The 20,711-nt window shown below is 47.0% G+C and overlaps 1 protein-coding gene and 1 non-coding gene across 3 annotated transcripts; both read right to left on the bottom strand.

Moving 5' to 3' along the window:
• Nucleotides 1-512: 512 nt before the first annotated feature.
• Nucleotides 513-7,213, bottom strand: DUSP26 (dual specificity phosphatase 26). 2 transcript variants are annotated; one of them, XM_059685431.1, is made up of 4 exons: nt 6,941-7,213; nt 4,778-5,072; nt 2,742-2,956; nt 513-1,376 (listed from the first exon to the last, which is right to left on the bottom strand). In XM_059685431.1, the coding sequence occupies exons 2-4, from the start codon at nt 4,996-4,998 to the stop codon at nt 1,177-1,179; spliced, it is 636 nt and encodes a 211-aa protein (XP_059541414.1). In that variant the 5' UTR covers nt 4,999-5,072; nt 6,941-7,213; the 3' UTR covers nt 513-1,176. The 2 variants fall into 2 exon arrangements, with proteins under 2 accessions (XP_059541414.1, XP_059541415.1); XM_059685432.1 differs by having other exon boundaries at nt 4,778-5,066.
• LOC132228899 (U6 spliceosomal RNA) lies at nt 2,242-2,347 on the bottom strand. Its single transcript, XR_009451507.1, has one exon. It is a non-coding gene; the product is annotated as a U6 spliceosomal RNA (small nuclear RNA).
• Nucleotides 7,214-20,711: the final 13,498 nt, after the last annotated feature.

Below are 20,711 nucleotides of genomic sequence, written 5' to 3'. Positions count from 1 at the left end.
CACGTCTCCTTCCCCCTCCTCCTGTTCCTTGGCAACAGGAAAACAAAAAATCTGAAGGAAGGATTTAGGCTGGGATTGGTTTAAGATCATATCCTGCTATCCTATCATAGTGGGGACCTGCTATAGAAACCAAGTTGACTTCTGAGAATAAACTTATATTTCCTACACACTCGAGCTTGTGAACAGAGTATTCTAAACGTGGAGATGAAGGGTGTCTGTGTGAGCTGCTACGTAAAAATGGTCTCAAACCTGAAGTTTTTGGTCCTCTGCTGCCCCTGTGTGGACACAGCTGGAAATAACGGTTCAAAATTTCACTAAGCAGAAGTGTGAAATTGCACTTGGGAGAAACCTCCCCTAAGAACTGGGGGTGGAGGCTTAAAGGCTAGCGGGGGAGGGGGGTGTCTTGTGACCCATATGAGGGAGTCAAGAACTGTTGCTGCCCCAGCAAGGCTGGGTTCTCAGGGGAGAGGCACAGAACTCAAACAAGCTGTCGATGACTTCAGGAGGCTCTCTTCTTGTCCACCATCTTTATTTTTCCTACAGACACCTGGACACAGTAAGCGAGCGATCATCTAAAGGCTCCCAGTCATGCACCTCTGTGGTTTTGGGCCACAGTCAGCACCCGTGGGCACAGTGCCAACCCTCCCACACCTCCTCTTCCTGTGCTTAGAGTAACAAGTCTGTGGGTTTTTCCCTCGGGTTTCACAGTTTTTCATGCCACCTCTTCACCGGCTGTCTCCACACTACCATCTCCACGAGGCCCTCCGCCATCACATTCAGATTCCCTGCACCAGCGCAGGCCAGAGGGGACCCTTTTGTTTTGACAATGGAGAAAGGGGAACACCTGGGCACAAAGAGGGGAAGGGGCTCTGAGTCACACCGGGGGCGCCCTGTGTGGAATCCAACGGGGTCTGAATCCCAGGACCGACTTCTGCCAACAGCCTAGCTGCTTCCTTCCCTGGTCAGCTCCCTCCTGAGTGTCCATCACACCCCGACCCTCACTCCCCATCCCATCTAGACAAACAGCAATGGTGGGACCACGCTCCAGCCCTCTCTCTCTCCTGCCTATAGGAGAGGATGGGTTCCCTGGGCCTCCCCATACCTGTCACTGGGCCTCCTCTCTCCAGCTGGGAGCCAGGGACCCACGCGCCTGGCCTGAACTCCCTTCCCCACCCCTCAGGCCTCCAGACCCTGCCGCAGCCTGCGGTCCAGGGCCAGGAGCTGTCTCAAGAACCCCCGGTTGGGGATGATGCCTCGGTGGTCCTTGACTTTCTTGATGGCCTCCACGAGGGTGAGGTGGTGGTACAGCATGAGGTAGGCCAGCACCAGCGTGGCGGATCGGCTCACTCCCACGGCACAGTGCACCAGGATCTTCCCTGTGAGGAGAGACACAGAGGCGGCTGTGGCACTGTTTGCGGTGGGTTGGAGGGGGCTAGGGAGAGGGCTATGCAGAGAGAGAGGAGGAAGATGTGACAGAGGTGCATGGAGACAGGGTGAGGTGCAGATGAGGGGTGGTAAGAATGCAGATCCTGCCTGGCCAGTGAGGCCCAGTGGTTAAGCATCAACCTATGAACCAGAAGGTCATGGTTCGATTCCCAGTCAGGGCACATGCCCGGGTTTCGGGCTCAATCCCCAGTGGGAGGCATGCAGAAGGCAGCTGATCAATGATTCTCTCTCATCATTGATGTCTCTCTCCCTCTCCCTCGCCCTTCCTCTCTCTGAAATCAATAAAAACATATTTTAAAAAAGAATGCAGATTCCTCAGCAAATTCTCTAGACCGAATGATATGGAGAACAGGCAGCAGGTCAGCATCCATAAACCCAGAGGGGGCTCAAGGGAGAGACTCTCATAAATAATGCAAACCTGAGCTCTGTGCAGAGCGGGGCCTCAGCTGATATTTGCTGAGCTCATCATGGGACACACCCTGAGTCTGACGTGGCCACTCCTCCATCTCCCCCACCTTCCATCTTGCTGTTTCTATCAACCATTTTTTTGGGGGGGGGGGGGGATGTTTAATATATTTTTATTTACATACACTTTTTTTTCTGACCACTCAAGCAAGACATGCTCAAAGTAGAAATAATTGGAAAATTGAGAAATATATAAAGGAACAAAAGATGGAAATATATCACCTATAATCCTACCACCCAGGTGCCACTCTGAACATTTTGGATTCATTCCTTCTCCATTTTTATGTCTTTACATTATTTCATGTATTTTTTTATTTTATTATTATTATTTTAAATATGGAACGCTTCACAACTTTGCATGTCATCCTTGCCCAAGGGCCATGCTAATCTTCTCTGTATCTTCCAATTTTAGTATATGTGCTGCCAAAGCAAACACCATGTGTTTTTTATTTTATTTTATTTTTTAAAAAATACTTTATTGATTTCAGAAAGGGAGAGGGAGAGAGAGGTAGAAACATCAATGATGAGGATCATTGATCAGCTGCCTCCTGCATGCTCCTTTCTGGGGATCGAGCCCGCAACCCGGGGGTGTGCCCTTGGCTGGAATCCAACCTGGGACCCTTCCGTCCACAGGCGGACACTATCCACTGAGCCAAGCCAGCGAGGGCAACCATATATTCTTTTCTTAAATGGCTGACAGCATGTTTTCCCTAATAGCATACCCTGGGAATTTTGTCATGTCATTAAACTCTTTCTCTCCCCACACCAGGACCCTCGGCCTTCCCCCAACTCCACGTCCACGTCCCTTCCCGCCCTGCTCTCCCTCCTACCTCCAGGCAGGCTCAGCGCCCGGTGGATGAAGTCGGCAGCTGTCTGGAAGTGGATGCTCATGTCAAAGGCTGGCGAGTCATGGGCCTCGACACCCAGGTAGCGGATGCCCAGCCCCTCGTAGGCCTCGTGTGTGCCTCGCCACCTGCTGTGTGAGGCGTTGAGGACATGGGTGATGCCCAGGCGCCGCAGCTCACGGTGGTTGTTAGCTATGTCCCTGCATTGAGTAGAGGTTAGAGGAAGGGTGGGGAAGCCAGGCTGTGGGGCGAGAGTCCCTTGTCTGTGTACTGTGGAGCTAATGTCATTGGCCTGAGGCCTCCACTCTGCTTACTGATGGCCCAGGAGGGAGGAACCAAGATAAGCAATGACCTGGAGTCTTGCCCTGGGGAGGTTCTGCCCAGAGAAGAAGAGACTAAGGGGGTGGGTAAACAATAGCCATAATAAAACATTGAGGAGAGCTTTGAGCATGGGGGATTTTACTTGATCTGGAGGTAGGTTTTACTGGATCTGAACTCCAGGCAAGAAGTCCATACTAACAGTGGAATCTCGCTGAAGGAAGGTGTGAAGACCCTGGGAGAGAGTAATTCTCCTGTCACCGGGGTATTGAAGCAAGAGAGGAGGTCAATGTGTGGGCATGGATGCAACAGAGGGGAATGGGACATCAGATGGGACATCAGTTTGGACCAGCTCCCTTTTAACATCCCCCCTAACCGTGAGATGATATGACTCTGACCCTTTCTCCCACACCTGGCTCCCCTGTTACTTTAATTTCTCTTTGACAACCAGAATCTTCTCTTGCCAATTATTTCATGCTCACATTTACCCGGCTTTATGATGTCACCTTTGGGTGTTCATATGGCCCATACCGCTCCGCTTTGTGCAGACGCCTCTCAGGCAACATGGCCATTATCTTAGGGCAGATGCCCCGTCCAGTGCAAACTCCTCAAGTAGAAAGAGCACTGAACTTAAACCTCCAAGTCCTGGCTCTGCTACTTACGACCTGTGTGACCTTGGGCCAGTCACAATGTCTCTGAGCTTCAGTTTCCTCATCTGTAATCTGGGGATAGTGGTACCTACCTCCCAAGGCTGTTGTGAAGATTAAGAGAGAAAATGCATGTGAAAAACTCCTTGTATACTACAGAGCCCTGGAGAGAGGAGCGGACTACTTTTCCTCTGATGCTCTTCCCTCCACAGCCCCACATTGCAGCATAATAGATGGAAGGTAGATAAGTCATCTGTTATATCCAGTACAGAGCCTCCAATAATAAACCTTGCACCCTGGCCGGCATGGCTTAGGGGTAGAGCGTTGGCCTGTGCACCAGAGGGTCACAGGTTTGATTCCGGTCAAGGGCACTATCTGTGTTGTGTAGGTCCAATCCCTACTCTTGGGTTGTGGCATGTGTGGGAGGCAACCAATCCACGTGCCTCTCTCACATTGATGTTTCTCTCTCTCTCTCCCCCTCGTCCCTTCCTTCCACTTTCTCTAAAAAATCAATGGAGCCCAGCCGGCATGGCTCAGTGGTTGAGCATCGACATATGAACCAGGAAGTCATGGTTCGATTCCTGGTCAGGGCACATGCTCAGGTTGTGAGCTCCATCCCCAGTGTGGGGCGTGCAGGAAGCAACCAATCAATGATTCTCTCTCATCATTGATGTTTCTATTTCTCTATCCTTCTCCCTTCATCTCTAACTTTCTTCTCTGAAATCAATAAAAAAATATTTTTAAAAAATCAATGGAAAAAATAGCCTCACTAATAGGATAAGCATTAAAAACAAAAACCAAAAAACAAAAATAAAATAAAAATTTTGCTAAATAAATGACAGTCTTTCTGACCAGAGTTGGGTAGATCAATAATCCTGCCCACCCCCGAACCCTGGAGCCTCCACTCCATGTCCATACATTCCGACCCCTTAAACCTCAACCTAGAACCCACAATGCAACTCACTGCCTGTCTGCACCCTTTCTCCACACACACACACACACACACACACACACACACACACACACGGCCCTGGCCCCGGTTTGCTGGGTACATACTGGTCTCCGAGGTAGAGGCCTGGCCAGACCTCGTCGGCGTGGTTACAGGCCGTCTTGCCTGTGTAGAGAAGCCTCTCTAACTCGAAGACATTGAGGAAGGGATGTTGAACAGCGGGCATCTCCTCCAAGGCCCCTCTGGTGCGGACAGGAGACCTGGAGCTACTCCGGGAGAAGCGGGCCATGAAAGTCATGGAGGCCCAGAGCCAGTTCCCAGGGCACATCTTAGAGGTGGCAGAAACCGCAGCGCTGCCCGGGAGGCTGCAGTGGTGCCGGCTCAGTCTCCAGGTAGCTGTTGCTGGAAGAGGAAGGGATGGGAAACACACCTGAGTGAGTCCCGAGCAGCCTCTTTCCTTCCTGCCAACAGGGCTGGGCCCTGGGGAGCGGATTCTCCAGGGAGGGGAGGGAAGTCTGGTCCTGGCAGGGCTCTGGGGTTTTCTTCTCCTTCAGCTGCGGCAGCGCCGCCGATCTCTCTGCTCTTTTGGTTCAGCCACACAAGGAGGTGGGAGAGTCACATGTCCTTGTTTACAGGGAGAGGGAGCTGCCCAGCTGCCCGTTTCTGCTCCAGTGCCCCACCCCCACTGCCCCCACATATACACACACACACACACAAACATCTGGTGTTTGGGTGGCAGTGCCCACGCTGGAGCTCTTGCCAGCCTGAATCCGGGTTCATCTGCCTGGGGCTACAGCCAGAGAGGCTGGGATGGGAGGTGAGGGTGGCTCTCTCCATCCAGGGAGAATCAGCAGGAAGACAGCGGCAGCTGGGGCCCTGACATATGTCAAGCCTCCCTCTCCTCCAGTGCTCAGAGATGGGCTGCTTTACCCCATGACTCAGAAATAAGCCTGACTGACCACTGACTCAGAGATAAGCCTGCGATGGGAAGTGTATGCTGGGGGCATGGGGTGAGTGGGAATAGCAATAAAGGGGAGTGTAAGTTTGAAGAATACCTGCTGAATGCAGGAGCCGATGGGAGAAGACGCCAATCTACGTGCACAACAATCAAACCACCCTCCTTTGATCAGCATTCAAGGTTAAACCTCATCTCTAATGTGAGAATTTCTGAGCCGAAGCAGGACTAGAGTGTGTGTGTATGTGTGTGTGTGTGTGTGTGTGTGGGGTGAGGGTGGGAGACTGGAAAAGGGGGAGGAAAGGGAAGAATGAGAGATCCTGCTGGGCCCTAGGGCTCGTAGGCCCTGCCTCTGACTCGCTCTGGACAGCTGGTCCTTTGAAAGGGGGACCATAGGCTGAGCTGCAATGCTGGGCAGGGCCAGCCTTGGACACTTGGGACCTTCAGGCAGAGCGGGGGCTGTGGCAGGAGCCCTCCCTACCCCTCCTTTCCCAGGCAGCCTGTGTGTGTGTGTGTGTGTGTGTGTGTGTGTGTGTGTGTGTGTGTGTGTCTGACTGTTTGAAAAGGCAGGAAGGTGGGTGTGAAGGCTCCCTCTCCCACCCTCTTCCTGTCTTCAGCCCCAGAGCCTTCAGCAGGAGGTCCAGCAGCACAGGCCACCTCTGTTCTGCCCACTCACTGGGTCCCCATCCCACACGCTCTCATCTTTCCCCTGGGCCAGCAGAGTCCACGCACTTACAGGGCCGAAGAAGCGGGGGTATTAGGATAAGGAGTGGTGAGGGGCGACTGGATTTGGGGTGTGCAGGGAGACATTATTCCAGTGTCTGAGTCAGAGCAGAGAAACACAGCCCTATAGCCTCCGCACCACCACCATCTACCTGTCTCCTCAGGCCTAAGGAGCCCATGCCTTTACTCCAATCTCCCGGGAAGCAGACCCTGCTGCCTGTGGGATGCTGCGTGGTAACAAGAAGCCCCTCCCGGGGACTCCCTTTCTCCTGGGGGGTGGGGGACGGAGAAGCCCCATCCCGTCCCGGGTACACCCCTCTGCACTCTGCAATCCCATCTGCAGGCTTCCAGGGGCCCCGTCTGCGCCCTCCCCCATCCCCCCATCCCCCCAACTCCCGCTGGCTGTTGTAACAGGTTCATGGCTGTCGCCCAGCCCTTGCAACCCAGACAGCCTGGCGCGGAGGGTGCGGGAGGGAGCCCGGGAGGGCTCAGCCTGCGCGGCTCCCAGGCCCCCTCTCCCGCCCCTTCCCTCCCCCACAGCCTCACTGGGAAGGCGACCCCCACCCTACCCCCCTTGCAGGCGCCCTTCTACCTCTCTGAGCCGCGGGGGTCTCAGTCCCGGAGGCCGATCGCAGGCGCCCGCGGCCCCTGGGCCATGACTCTCCGGCTGTTGCCGTCGCCTCGGCCGCCTCGGCACGACCGCTGGAGCGAGGAGCAGCTATTTTTAAGCCATGGCCCGCGCGTCGAAGCAGGCTCACACCAGTGTGCGCTGGTGACACACAGGGACGCAGTCGCACGCCCAGCGGTCGGAGGGGGACACGCAGCGCGGGCTGGCCCGCACCCCACCCCGCGCGCTCGTGTTTACAGACCCACCCGGACCACGCCACGCAGCGAGCAGCTCCGCCCCGCATGCCTGCTCGCCCGTGTGCATGTGTGTTTTCGGAGCTGCGCCAATTACAAGGCATTTTGCTTAAAGATGACATTATGCAAGTCGGCCCAGATGGTGGCTTAAACACACACGCTGCTGCCCGGGCAGCCTTCATTAATCACGCAGACACTCACCTGTGCCTTCCCCATTCTGAGAACACGCCGCCCATACATCACAGTCAGGGACTCAGTCGTGTGCTCTACCCGCCCCGGGCTTCACAAATCCCAGCTCCTTGTATGCTCCCCCAGGTCTATCGGGTAAGCCGCCTGACTGCCCCCACCCTAGGCAGGAGGAGGCTGAGGCCGAGGCTCGGAGAGGCTTAGGAATTTGCCCAGGTCACACCCCAGTCAGGGCCAGAGCTGAGCTGCAAATCCTGGCCGTCTGGCTCCCAAGTGCAAGTCCTTGGTGGTTTTCTCAAGCCTCCTGCGCCTGGGCCGGGCCGCAGCACAGGGGGAGGCGCAGCGGTTTCCCAGGGGCCCTTCCCCAGCTCAGCTAGGAGCGAGCTCCCTGCCGAGGCCTCACCTGTGCTGCCTCTTAGTGATGCCAACTTCTTCCCTTCCCTCCCTCCTCTGCTCTAAGCACCTGTCAGCTCCGAGACTGTTTTCCTGTTTACATTTGCTTAACCTTCATTGTGGAGATGTCCCCTTCTCCCCCCAGCTCTGAGAAGGGAGACACTTTAAGGAAGACCTTGCTGCCTTCCCCCAGGCCTAGCACGGGCGATGCTGGAGGTGGGACGGTAATGAATGTTACCAGGTGAGGCTGCTCAGAGCCAAGCGGACCAGGGAGAACTGTCTGGCCGGAGGAAGGCAGGACGTGGATAAGGTCAGGCGGAACCTGGTTTCCGATGAGAAAACGACATCCGCTGCAGCTGAAATCTGGACTGACATTGGCAGCAGGGCTGGCAGATCAGGCTTGATCTCTGGGTCAGAGAAGATACTGGCCAAAGTGACAGGATCCCCAGGTAATTCTGTGCTAAAGAAGAGGTTCCAGCAGGGACTTAATTTCCCTCCTCCTAGAGGACATGACCCCAATGGCAGGACCCAGAGTGAGTGCTGGAGGGGGGAGATGCAGTTCCCTGGGGGTGCCCCTGCTGCTTTCTAATCCTCCCCCACTCCCCGAGTAAAAGGGGCGCAGAAAGAGTACCCCAAAGTACCCACAGGCCCAGAGTACCCCGAGGCCAGTCTTTCCTCAGCTCTTTCACCTAAAGGATCAAGTAGCAGAGGCCCAACAGATGTGACTTTATTTGGTGATGGGAGTGTAGTGAGGGAAGGACACAGAGAAAGACACAGTGTCCTTTGAGGCGCCCAGTAGTGATACTGACTTATTCTATATCTGCATGCCCCGAGTCCCTGTCCTTCTTTAGTAGCTTCTTTCTTGGCCCCTATTTAGCACTTCGACTCCCTAGGTTCCCGCTAGTGTTTTGGGTGCTGTCTTCTAAGGTGTTGGGCTGGTGTTAATGGGGATCCCCGCCCCCCCCCTTGTTTGGGGAGGAAGGCAAGTGGGCCCTTTGCTTCGAGTGAGAATCTGGTTTTTGCTTTAAGCCTGGATAATACCTTCCTTCTCCACAATGCATTCAGTGGCCACTTTCTCCCTGATGTACCTGGGGGTGAACACATCTTACCACGGTGATGATTAATTTTCTTCCTAGAACCACACGTTGTGGCAGGTAGCAGATATTCTTCCCATTAGCCTGACTTTGTAATGAAAATGAATTCTAGAGCGAGTGTACCTAGATGAGAAATAAGCCAAAATTATTATTTGCAAATAAAACAGGATACAAAGGAATATACTAAAAATCTCAGTATTATTTTTAAAAAAGGAAAGAAAAAACATATAAATACACATTTTGAAAAAGACTTAAGGAAATATGTCAAATATTAAAAGAGGTAAACTCTGGTCAGAGTGGGACTGCATATGGTTTTTATCTTGTGCTTTAAACTGTCTACATTTCTCAAATTTTCTACAATCAGTATGAAGTAATTATAAACGTCAGCTCTATAAAATTGGTTCGGATTTCCCTAGTGGCTTCTAATGTGGCCAATTTTAGGAAATGCCTCACACATGCTTGAAGAGAATATTCAATCTCTGTTTTGGGATTCAAATTTCTATCTTTATTTCTCTTCTATGTAAGGCTTTAAAATATTCTAAATTCTTAATTTTTGGTCTTGTTTTACCAGCTTTTGAGAGAGGAATTAAAATCTTTCACATGTTTGTGGGCTTGTTAAATCCTCCATCTAATTCGGTAAATTTTTGTTTGGGATACCAGGCTCTATTATTAGATACACAAAATTCACAGGTTTCTTTTTTTTTAGATTATTATTAACATTTTTTATTTTTTATTTCAGAACAGAAGGGAGAGGGAGAGGTAGAAACATCAATGATGAGAGAGAATTATTGGTCATCTGCCTCCTGCACACCCCGCACTGGGGATCAAGCCTGCAAACCTGGGCATGTGCCCTGACCTGGAATCGAATCATGACCTCCTGGCTCATAGGTTGACATTCAACCACTGAGCCACACTGGCTGGGCTTCTCAGTATAATTTTTCCCATAAATCTTTTGGGGAGCCTTCCGCCTGATTCCCATCTGGACTGGTGGGTCTCTAGACTAAGGCAGAGCTGTTACCCTGGAGTGTTCTCTTACCCTCATGCTGGGAATTCCCTTTACCTTTGGAAGCCCTGTTCCGTGGGCATCCTCTGTTTTTAGTAGGTTACCACCATGTTCAAATATGCTTGCAATCCCCCCAGTCAAGAGACTCTCTGTTTTACTTGTTCAGAGAATGAGCCTTGGAGCTTATGCTGGGGAGGGAAGGAGCAGGTGCAGTGACAGGAGGTCTGTGGAGTTTCATTCAAACAGACTTCCAATCAAGTCTCTGTTTGCAGCTCATCTTCACACTTCCAGAGATACCTACTGTTGCCAGTTCCCTGGCCTTCTGGGTGCTCTGTGGAACAAATCAGATTGATCGTCAACATTTGTCAACATTTTGTTGCTACTGAAATATTTCCTATCCTTTCAGTCTGGTAGGTTTAATGTTTTTTAAAAAAATCTTTGGACTGTCATTTTTGTGGGGTTGCAGGAGGAAGCAGAATTGCATGCTTTTAAAAAATATGCTATCTTTAACTGGAGTGCCAGCTGGTTTTTGAAAACACACAAAAATAATTGATATTTTAAGTTTTTAAAAACACTCAATATTTATTTAGACATATCAATACATTTTAACAATTTTTTTTTTTTGCATACTCTTGATTCTTTACCCTGTTCTTTCCTTTCAAGTTCATTTATTTAGTAGTTCTTTTTGTAAGGGACTATTGGTATGAAATTTCCAAGTGCTTGCATGTCTAAAAGTTTCCAATTTTCCCTGTCTTGGAAATGATATTTTTGCCTGACTTTAGAAATGTAGGTTCCCAATGATGTTTCCTCGGTGCATCAAAGATATTAGCTCATTGTCTTCCAGCATTTATTTTTGTTGATGAGAAGTGTTTTGTTTTGTTTTCAGTGTTCTTGCCATTATTTTATTGTAATCTGCCTTTTTTCTTTATTGTCTTTATTATTTCCTCTTTGTCCTTGTAGATTGCTGGCTTCCCAAATACTACCCAAGTAACCTCTTGATAACACAACATTGAGTTTATTGCTCATTAGAGGAAGGGAGAATGCTAACTCGACACATAGCATCTCAGAGAAAAAAAACTGCAGAGCCTGAATTATTGTGATTTTGAAGTCTGGTTTAAGGTGGGTCTTTCAATGCAAGGACTTGATTGGAATTGGGTAATTATCATAATATAAGAGTTTAGGATTTGTGAACAGCAAAGTGAGGTGTCTAAAGCATCTTGGAATATAAACTCTTATACTGATGCTTTCCTGAGTTGCTGGGTCTTTTGATAAGTTCCTAGGATGAACTATAAAGTTATTTGCAACTTTTATCTTCTGGAGGAGAGTCTCCTGGGGTAGCAAACTTATGCTAATGAGGACAATGGAATAGTAAAGCCATGCTAATGAAGACAGCAAACTGTTTTCATCCTCCCTTGTGGCCCTTTTTCATCCAGGGCCTGAAGATAAGCCCTTAGTGTCTGGGTGTGTGATCAGTGTGATCTTGGCAACTACAGTGGGGCCTTGACATACGAGTGTCCCAACTAACGAGTTTTTTGAGATACCAGCTGTCTCTCGGCTGATTTTTTGCATTAAGTTGATAGAGTAATTTGAGTTAACGAGCTCCTTATCGAGCTCCATCTCTGAACGAATTAAACTAGTAAGTCAAGGTCCCACTGTATTTGAGACATCACATCCTGTATCAAGTTTCTGGGAATGGTTGGTTCAGCCTTCAAGATACTGAAGGTGTTTGCTTCAACTTCCACAAAATCAGATATTCCTGCTCTTTTGGTGTGATAATTATTTGTTGAATTATTTGAAGGGACAGCTGTTGTTCTTTAGCATTTAGGACTCTGGAGACCACCCACCTGCAGCATTGCAACATAGACAAACATACTAAGAGAAGGCTCGTGTTCAGAGTTTGTTGTTCTCTTCTCACTGACAGCCGAGAGGGCCCACATAAATCAAGACAATAGGTCAGCCCTTGCTGGTTTGGCTCAGTGGTAGAGCATCAGCCTGTAGACTGAAGGTCCTGGTTCAATTCCAGTCAAGGGCACATGCCCGGGTTTGCGGGCTCTATCCCTAGTGGGGGCATGTAGGAAGCAGCCAATCAATGATTTTCTCTCTTCATTGATGTTTCTCTCTCTCTCTCCCTCTCCCTTCCTCTCTGAAATCAATAAAAATATACTTAAAAAAGACAATAGGTCAGATCACTGAGGTGAAGATTCCTTCCAAATCCGATTTGGTGTCATTAGACAAATTACCTAATTTTCTGATTTTTTTATTTGCTTCTTAGATCATTTTAGTAACATTAAAGATTCCAGAGAGGTCTGCAGAGATGTACGCACAACATTCTTCCCCTAAAAGAGTACCTATTCCCTATCAGAGATGAATGTCTGGTCTAAGCCAGCTCCTGTTCTGTACCACTACCGGGATAATTTCATGAACCAGAAGTAGTTATCTCATCATCATAAAGCCAATGGCAATACTTGAGGCCATGGAAGTTTGAGAGTCTTCAATGATTTTGCTAACTTTAGTCTTAGAATTCCCTTTTTTTCTCTCCGTCTCTCCTGAATGTTGGGTGACATGGACAGTGAAGTAGCTGAGTGTGGCAGGACTTTGCAAAGCTCTTTAATAACAGACTAATAACAAGGCCAGTAAAACAAATGCCTCATCACTTGAGAGATAGGGTAGAATTCTCCAGGCTGTAAACACCTGGTATCAAGTAATGTTTTTTTCCCCTAGGCAAATTTGTCTATCCTGTGTAAGCTTTCTAAGGTTTTGGACAATGGCTCTTAGAGCAAGACAAAAGCTTAAGATCAACCAAAAGAACATTTCCTTGTTCAAAGAGAAGTTTAATTTCAAGGGGTAATTGAGCTTTGAGGGTTTCTGGCCAGCCAGGAGGGAAGGAAACCAGATCAGAGGAAGAGACAGAGGGAAGTTGAAGAACAGATTTTGGGAAGAGGAATTACAGGATAAAGGCTGTAAAGTTTGGAGTTATGATTTCTAAAGATTGAAAAAAAATTATTTTAAGTTGTTCACATTTTCTTTTTGCCTTGGCCTAGGAATCTCTTAAGAATGCAATTTCGCTTCCTTAAGAGATGTATTTTAATTTATTTTTTTAAAAAATAAATAAGCAAGTTTTAAACCCCTTCCAAAAAAAGAAAGAAAGCAATTTGGTATCTGAATTTCTTTCATACCAATAAAAAAGTGGAGTTTGATTCTTTAAATTCTAATGTGCCTCTTAAATAATCAATTTTGTTTACATCAAACGTTCCACAGAGTAGCCATTATAATTCTAAATGATCTTTTTTGATGTTATGTCATTTTAAAAGATAAGTATTCAAATTTGAGTTATAGCATATATACATGAAAGTAGCAGAAACCCGGCCCAGAGGGAGTGCAGACTTAGTTTTAGACCAAGACAAGCCCATCAGAGTCTAGGGGCAGTAGGTCTATGATGTTGCATTTGTACCTTATATTTTGGGGTGACAACCCAACAGCTCTGCCATCCAGTTATAAATCCTAGCAAGGTCTACAGTGCCAGTAAAGCAGAGAAGGTTTGGAGAGGAAATCTCTTCCAAAACTAGACTCTCATGTACAAAACAAGATAAGACTCAGGAAAGTTCTCAAAAGGGCTTGATGAGTGATTCAAGACAAAGTTTGTCCACAGATTACAAACAGCTATGTCTCCAGGGCTCGTTTGATAAATGAGTGTACTTGGGGGCCTATGCCCATCCTTTCTCTGTGAGGTTTCCTGTAAAAGATGCAGACAAAATAATGACAGAGACAAATACTAGTGTTGTAAATAACAAAGTAGATTTCCACCAAAAGAAAAGTTTTTTAATATTAAATCACATGACCAAAGGATTCCTTAAAATGGTTTCTTACTCTCAGGAGACAAAATAAACTGAGCATTTTGGATGCTCAAAAAAAAAAGAACTCAGCCATGGCTGGTTTGGCTCAGTGGATAGAGTGTTGGGCTGCGGACTGAAGGGTCCCGGGTTCGATTCCAGTCAGGGCATATGCCTGGGTTGTGGGCTCAAGCCCCAGTGTGGGGCATATAGGAGGCAGCCAATCAATGATTCTCTCTCATCACTGATGTTTCTGTCTCTCCCTCTCCCTCCCTCTCTGAAATCAATAAAAAAAATATAGACAAAAAAAAAAAAAAAAGAACTCAGAGTTGTACCCAATGTGAGACCTACTTACCCCACCATTGCCGTCAGCATGCCGTCCAGCAGGAGGCTCCAGGGATGTGCTGTTTCCAAGTCCAGGGTCTGGGACTTTGGTGGAAGGAACACCTTGGTCTCAACTAGATCTCCATGGAGCCTTCACTACTCAGCTGCCAGGTTATAAATATCAGCAGAACAACCGTAGATAAGTTGAGGTTTGATTTATTGCTTAACTGTGATAGGGGAGAATGCTGCAGGACAGAGTCTGACAGGGGCTCTCACGGGAAGGGGAGGTCAGATTAATGGAGGTTTTGAAATCTGGTTCAAGGTGGATCTTTCAGTTTGGAGCCTTCAGTTCAGTTTAGTCCAGTGCTGGGATGCGTGAAAGAAAGTGTTGTCTACAGCCCAGCCAGCATGGCTCAGTGGTCACAGCTCAATTCCACAGTTCAAGTGTGGGCTTGATCCCCAGTGTGGGGAGATATCAGTTGGTTGCCTCCCGTACGTGCCTCAACCAGGAGTGGAACCCGAAACCTAGGTAGTGCCCTGACTGCGAATTGAATGGACAACATTTTGGTGCATGGGATGGCCTATCCAACTGAACCACCTAGTCTGGGAGGGCTTTTCTATATTTCTGATTCCAGGCTCAATATAGGTAACAAAAATTAATTTATCAAATCTTAATTATCATTAGGAGGAGGAATGATTAGGAGATTAAATGTATGACAGATTAAATGAGAAATTATATCTATGACCTCACTGGGATACTTCCAGCTGCAGTTAGTGAGAGGTTGGTGGAGGGTAATTTTCTTGGACTATTCTTGCAACTTTTCTGTAAATTTGAAATTATTTCAACATAAAACATTAAACATAAAGGTTCTGGTACCTAAAATGAATGAAATAAATATACTGACTCTATTTCTATCTGGGTACCACATGCACATTGTAAATATATTTTCCTTATATACCCTTATCAAAGCATATTCAACTTTCTCTGGATATTATTCCAACATGATTGGTTTATCCTTCTAAACCTGTAGGAAATTAAAGGAAGCAAATAAAATTTGAGAGTGGTGATATTAGCAACTTAATAGCAATGGGAGGTACAGGAAAAGGGAAAAATCCATGTACTAAAACATGTAGAGACAAGTAGCCCCCAAATACTTCAATAGCCCCTTGGGCATGGCTGTTTTGGAGCATTGTAAAATTGTCGAATAAATGAGTTTATATTGATGAAGGAATTTATATATGTGAAGCAATTAGAACAGTGTCTGGCACCTGGTGAGCACTAAATCAATATTAGCTATTAGGTTTATCATGATATTTTTGTGTTGTCACACATAGGGTAAATTCAGCTCTTTTCTTCCTAGGAAGACAAGAAACTTTGCAATATATTGTGCTGGATGAACTATTGAAGGAGGTTAGTGAAACCTTGGTGCCTCCCATGTGCTCTTGCAAACATGGACCTAATTTTCCTCCACCTCTCCTCAACCGGTTCTCTGTAACTTCTGTAGTATGTTTTGCTAGGGAACTTGCCCCAGGGCAATAGTAGCCATGTGTGTGTGTGTGTGTGTGTGTAGAGGATGCTCTGTAGCTCATATTTAAAACCAGTAATATATAGACTATCCCAGATGGTTTGAAAGCAACTGAGGGGGGCAGAGGAGAGGACGAGGGTTAAAGGGAAGAGGAAGGAGTGGAAATTGGTGATAAGAAAGCTAGCCTTTCCCTATCTAGAAAACTCAGCTATTCACAATGAGTCATTTCCTCCAAGTTCAGCTGGCATCTAGGACTTCTTCCCAATGATGGAACAGAAGGCTTGTCTACTGAGGGAACTTCAGGGCACAGGGAAGCGGGAATAAATAAAGGAACACAGGCCCTCCCACCTCCCAGCCCCCAGCACACCCATGCCTTTCTTCCCTCTCAGGAGTTCATCTCCTAAACTCTAAGAGTCCCTACGAGACTTGCAACCAGGGGAGCAATGGCCAGTGGCAGCTGGTCCTGGGCTAACCCCTGAACCTGTCTCCAAGGACCGCTTTTCTCTGACTTTATAGTGAGTTAAAGCAGCCCCGCCTTGTCTCACTTCTGTCACTGTGACTTTTACTTCTCAGTGAGTCTGTGGGAGGCAGTTAGACATACAAGTTCAGATAAGGACTGTAGACCAGGTATGGAAGGCCACCAGGGTGAAACTGGGAAAGCAAGGACCTTGTCCCAAGGGCAACCTTTCCTCCCCTAGCACATTGCTGGTCATGTGGCCTGGACCCCCCCCCCCCCTTGGCCTTTCCTCCCCTGACATATTGCTGGTCATGCAGTACACTCCCTTAGAGGAGGAACAAGGGGCCAGAGAGTGTCCTCATGCTACTCCCATACAAGCCCTTGCACCACCACTCCCTTAAGCATTAATCCCCAGGGATAACATCTAGGCCTCAGTTGTCTTTCAGCTCCAGGCCCAGAAAAGCAGCAAAACCAGGCAAGCAATGCCAAGCTGACTTCAGGACCAACTGCATTGACTAATGCCCGCCTGCTGAAAGAACATACCTGGAAAGCTGATGAATATTCTATTGAGATCCTCCCCTGGGACCTGCGGACGCTCTATCCACTGAGCCAAACCGGCCAGGGTGACCTCCCTCCTCTTAAAAGCCTGTAGGGCAGAGGACCCAGTGCATGCACTCTTCTGGGAACAAACCTGAGCCTCTCCCGTCTCCATCCCCCTCTCCTTTCCCCTTGGCATGTTTTCCTTATCTCTATCATCTCTCTCTCTCTCTCTCTCTCTCTCTCTCTCTCTCTCTCTCTCTCTTAACCTCTATCTCTACCTCTATCTCTATCATTTCTATCTCTCTATCTCTATCTCTGTCTCTATCTCTGTCTCTATCTCTATCTCTATCTCTATCTCTATCTCTATCTCTATCTCTATCTCTATCTCTATCTCTCCTCTCCTAGGCTCCAAGAGCACTCTTTTGCCTCTGTAACTTGTTTCCTGAGCCCATTTCTTGTACCACTCACTTCTTCTACCTCTGTGACTTTCTAAATAAACTTTCTCTTATAGTTTGAGTCTTACCTCTGTATTCTTTCCTAGCCAGGACTCAAGTCCAGTGGGGCCTTCACTTACGAGTTTAATTCATTCCGTGATGGAGCTTGTAACTCAAATTACTTGTATGTCAAATCTTAAAGTGAACGAGTGAGTCACGTGATGCTGGGCTGATGTTGTGGCGTTCACTGTGACGTTCGCTGCGCCAACTAGCGGTGGGGTATCTGAAGCTGGCTTGTAACCCGAATTTTAGCTCACAACTCAAAGCAAAAAATCGGCCGAGAGACGGCTTGTATCTCGAAAAACTCGAAAGTCAAGGCCCCACTGTACATACCGAGCTTGCTAAACCACGGTCTGCTGTAACTCCAAAGGTCTATCACCTGGTGCTATTCTTTTTTTTAAAAAAAATATATTTTATTGATATTTTACAGAGAGGAAGGGAGAGAGATAGAGAGTTAGAAACATCAATGAGAGAGAAACATCGATCAGCTGCCTCCTGCACGCCCCCCACTGGGGATGTGCCCGCAACCCAGGTACATGCCCTTGACTGGAATCGAACCTGGGACCCTTCAGTCTGCAGGCTGATGCTCTATCCACTGAGCCAAACTGGTTAGGGCTTAGACTTTTTTTTCACAGCTTATGGCAAATCACTCAGTCTCATTGGGTCTTAGTTGCTCACCTGTAGCCAGGAAATGAATATCTCCATCAGGCCCTATTGACGTCACAAGGCTGTTGTGAGGCTCATAGACCACAAACACATACCCTTTAAAGTGCAGTGCAAATTGAAGGGGTGATTTTCAAGTGGAATGGTGAAACATAGAAAGCCTTTTACAGACTCCTGGCTTTCTCCCTGAGTGATCTGGACAAGTTACTTAAATCTCAACCTGCTCATCAATTCTGTGATTTGATTTGCCGTGAAGATTGGATGAGATAAAAGCATGTGAGTCACTTCCACAGCATCAGTTCCAAGTAAGTTCTCAGCAAATAGCCATTGTTATTCCTCCAGAGTGTGTAGGGTCTACACTAACCCCTCCTATTTGTTCATTCATGCCTTTATTTTTGTTCATATTTATGTGTGGGTTTATAATGTCTTACTTGACATGTAAGGAGGCACAAAGAAAGTGAGAGAAATATAAGGGATAATTTGAGGAGTTCATCTGTGGTGACTACATTTTCTGGCCCAAGAATCAGAATGCATGACAAAAACATGAGTACACGTTAGGGGATCATGGGACAGGATACTTGAAATTGGGTTCCCTCAGACAATCTGGGCTTTTTTGTCAGAGTAGATGAAGTGGGAGAAAAGAGAAAAAAGAAAAGGCTTGGGGTTGGGAGAAAGAAATAGAAACCTAGGAGGAATTCACCTCTCCAGCCACTGGAGGATGCTCTGGCTTTTCTTATAAGTAGCTCCTTGCAGCCAACATGCGTTGCCAGCCAGGCAATCTCACCCTGAACACTGCAGAGCCAGAATATGAGGAAATGTGGTGAAAGGAGAAAACCATAAACACAAAGCCATCCCATCCTTCCCTGCCAGGAGACGGACAGATCAGGAAGAGATCTCCTCTGAGAACAAACCGGATGTTCTTTATGAAAGTCTAGTGGAGCAGTAGGTGGGCTAAGCCACAAGACACCTGAACTTTACAGAACTCAGACTTCCTCCTTATTAGAGAGCATAATGGGAACCTAAATGCCTCTGAGGGTGAGGTGCCAAATTCACACCGAGGTGCAAATGACTAACAGGAGGTGTTTTCCTGACAGCTAACTTTCCCGGGACACAGAACGGAGACAAATGTATTTCCTTCTAAAACCCTGTTTCTAATTAGAAACAGTTCCACTCTGGGAAAAATGCAAAACAAAACAAAAAATATGTGAAAAATACCAGAGTACTCTTATTCCCACAATCCATAGATAACTTCTGCTGATTTGGTGAATTCATTTTCAGTTTTAAGATTTGCCACTGCAGGTATAGAATAAGTTTATAAGACAAAACATTTGAGAACAACATTAATTTTTAAGCTCTAGTAGATTAAACATTGTTTTCAATTTGGCAAATGCATTAAGGTACAATAAGGAAATAAAAAATTATTCCAAAATCTCAACAGTCAGAGATAGAATGATATTCTGCTGTTTTACCCTCCATTTTTTTCCCCTCTGTATAAAGATTCCCACATGTTTTTATGAAAATTAGAATCATTGTATGTGCTACTTTGTAACCTGCTCTTTTTAACTTAGGAATATTTCATAACTATTTCCCCATTCATTAAATATTTGTAAATACAAATCATTTTAAATGGTTGCAAGTATTTCATTATGTGAGTAAATCATTGGTTAACCAATTAGAAAAGGGACATTTAAAAAATATGAAGAAAATGTTATCTAGTACCTCTAAACATTTGGAAATAACCACTTTGATCCAAACAACTATAAAGTATGTTTACAAAAGAAGATTCGGTAAGGCAGTTCAAATAGGAGACAGTAAAAATAAAAATCAAACACAGCTAAAATAATAATAAGAAGAAAATAAACAAAAGCAATACAAACATTTCTTACACAAAGGTTATAATTTAGTGTTCTTTTAACAAATTAATCTCTGTCCAATGAGCCCCACCAATGAAGGGCTTTAGTATTAGTACCAGTATTTCTCCTACAAGCACTCAAACCCAGTGCACTCCAAACCAACCTGATTTCTTTCTTATCCCTGATGCTGCTGTAATAACCTGGTTATCTATATTATAAAAGGCCTGCGGCCCTAACGCTGTAAGGACCAAAGACCAGCGTGGGTGGGTGGGGCTGCAAGCACGGCGAGGCCAAGTGGATGAGAGGGGCCATGCGATTTTGCGTGCTGGGCTTCTAGTTATTTAACAGGAAAGAAGGAAAGGGAAGACTAGACAATATAGGCATACCATTTCTTCAGCTTTGCTAATTTAACACTCTACAAGTCTGTGCCTGCTGAGCAGTGGGGGGAAAGACTGGACAAAGGCAGTTTAGACACATGCCCAGTGAGGTCTGAGTGACCTGGAAAGGTACCTATCTGTCTGTCACACTTGGAAACAAATTAGTGATGGGCATGGCCACTGCAAGAGTGAAACCTGAATATGTAAACTTCCAAACAAAGGAAGGCCTCTCTCTCTCTCTCTCTCTCTCTCTCTCTCTCTCACACACACACACACACACACACACACACACACACACAGCCCTCTTGGGACTCCTGTTGCAGGGGGATGCTCTCCCTGCACCCACGTGACCATGTGGGGCTCCCACAATGGACTAGTGGATTTTAATTAGCTTGGATGCTGAACTACACCCGGTTGCAACATGGAACAGAAATTCTGGACACTGGCCTTGCTTTTGGCTTTCCTGGAACACCAACTGTACCTTTTTCAGCACTGGCTTAAGGGGGATGGGACCCTGGAACCCAAGAAATGTAACTCCACGCAACTTCCCGTGGGGGCTTCTGAAAATTCTTATTTCAGTGGTACTCCCATGAGTGAGGGAGGAATTTGATTCTCCGGCAACATCCCCACACCTGCTCTGCTTTCTGTCTCATTAGGGATGCTGCTCCCTTTCTTCAAGTTGCCTAATCCTGAAGCCAAAACTCCTCAGTCTCCCTTGGTTCTTTTCCTTCTTCAACCTGGTACTAAGACAGGCCAGTAAGT

Source organism: Myotis daubentonii, chromosome 2, assembly GCF_963259705.1.
Source record: "Myotis daubentonii chromosome 2, mMyoDau2.1, whole genome shotgun sequence".
Taxonomy (NCBI): Eukaryota; Metazoa; Chordata; class Mammalia; order Chiroptera; family Vespertilionidae; genus Myotis; species Myotis daubentonii.
This window is presented reverse-complemented; position numbering and strand designations above follow the sequence as displayed.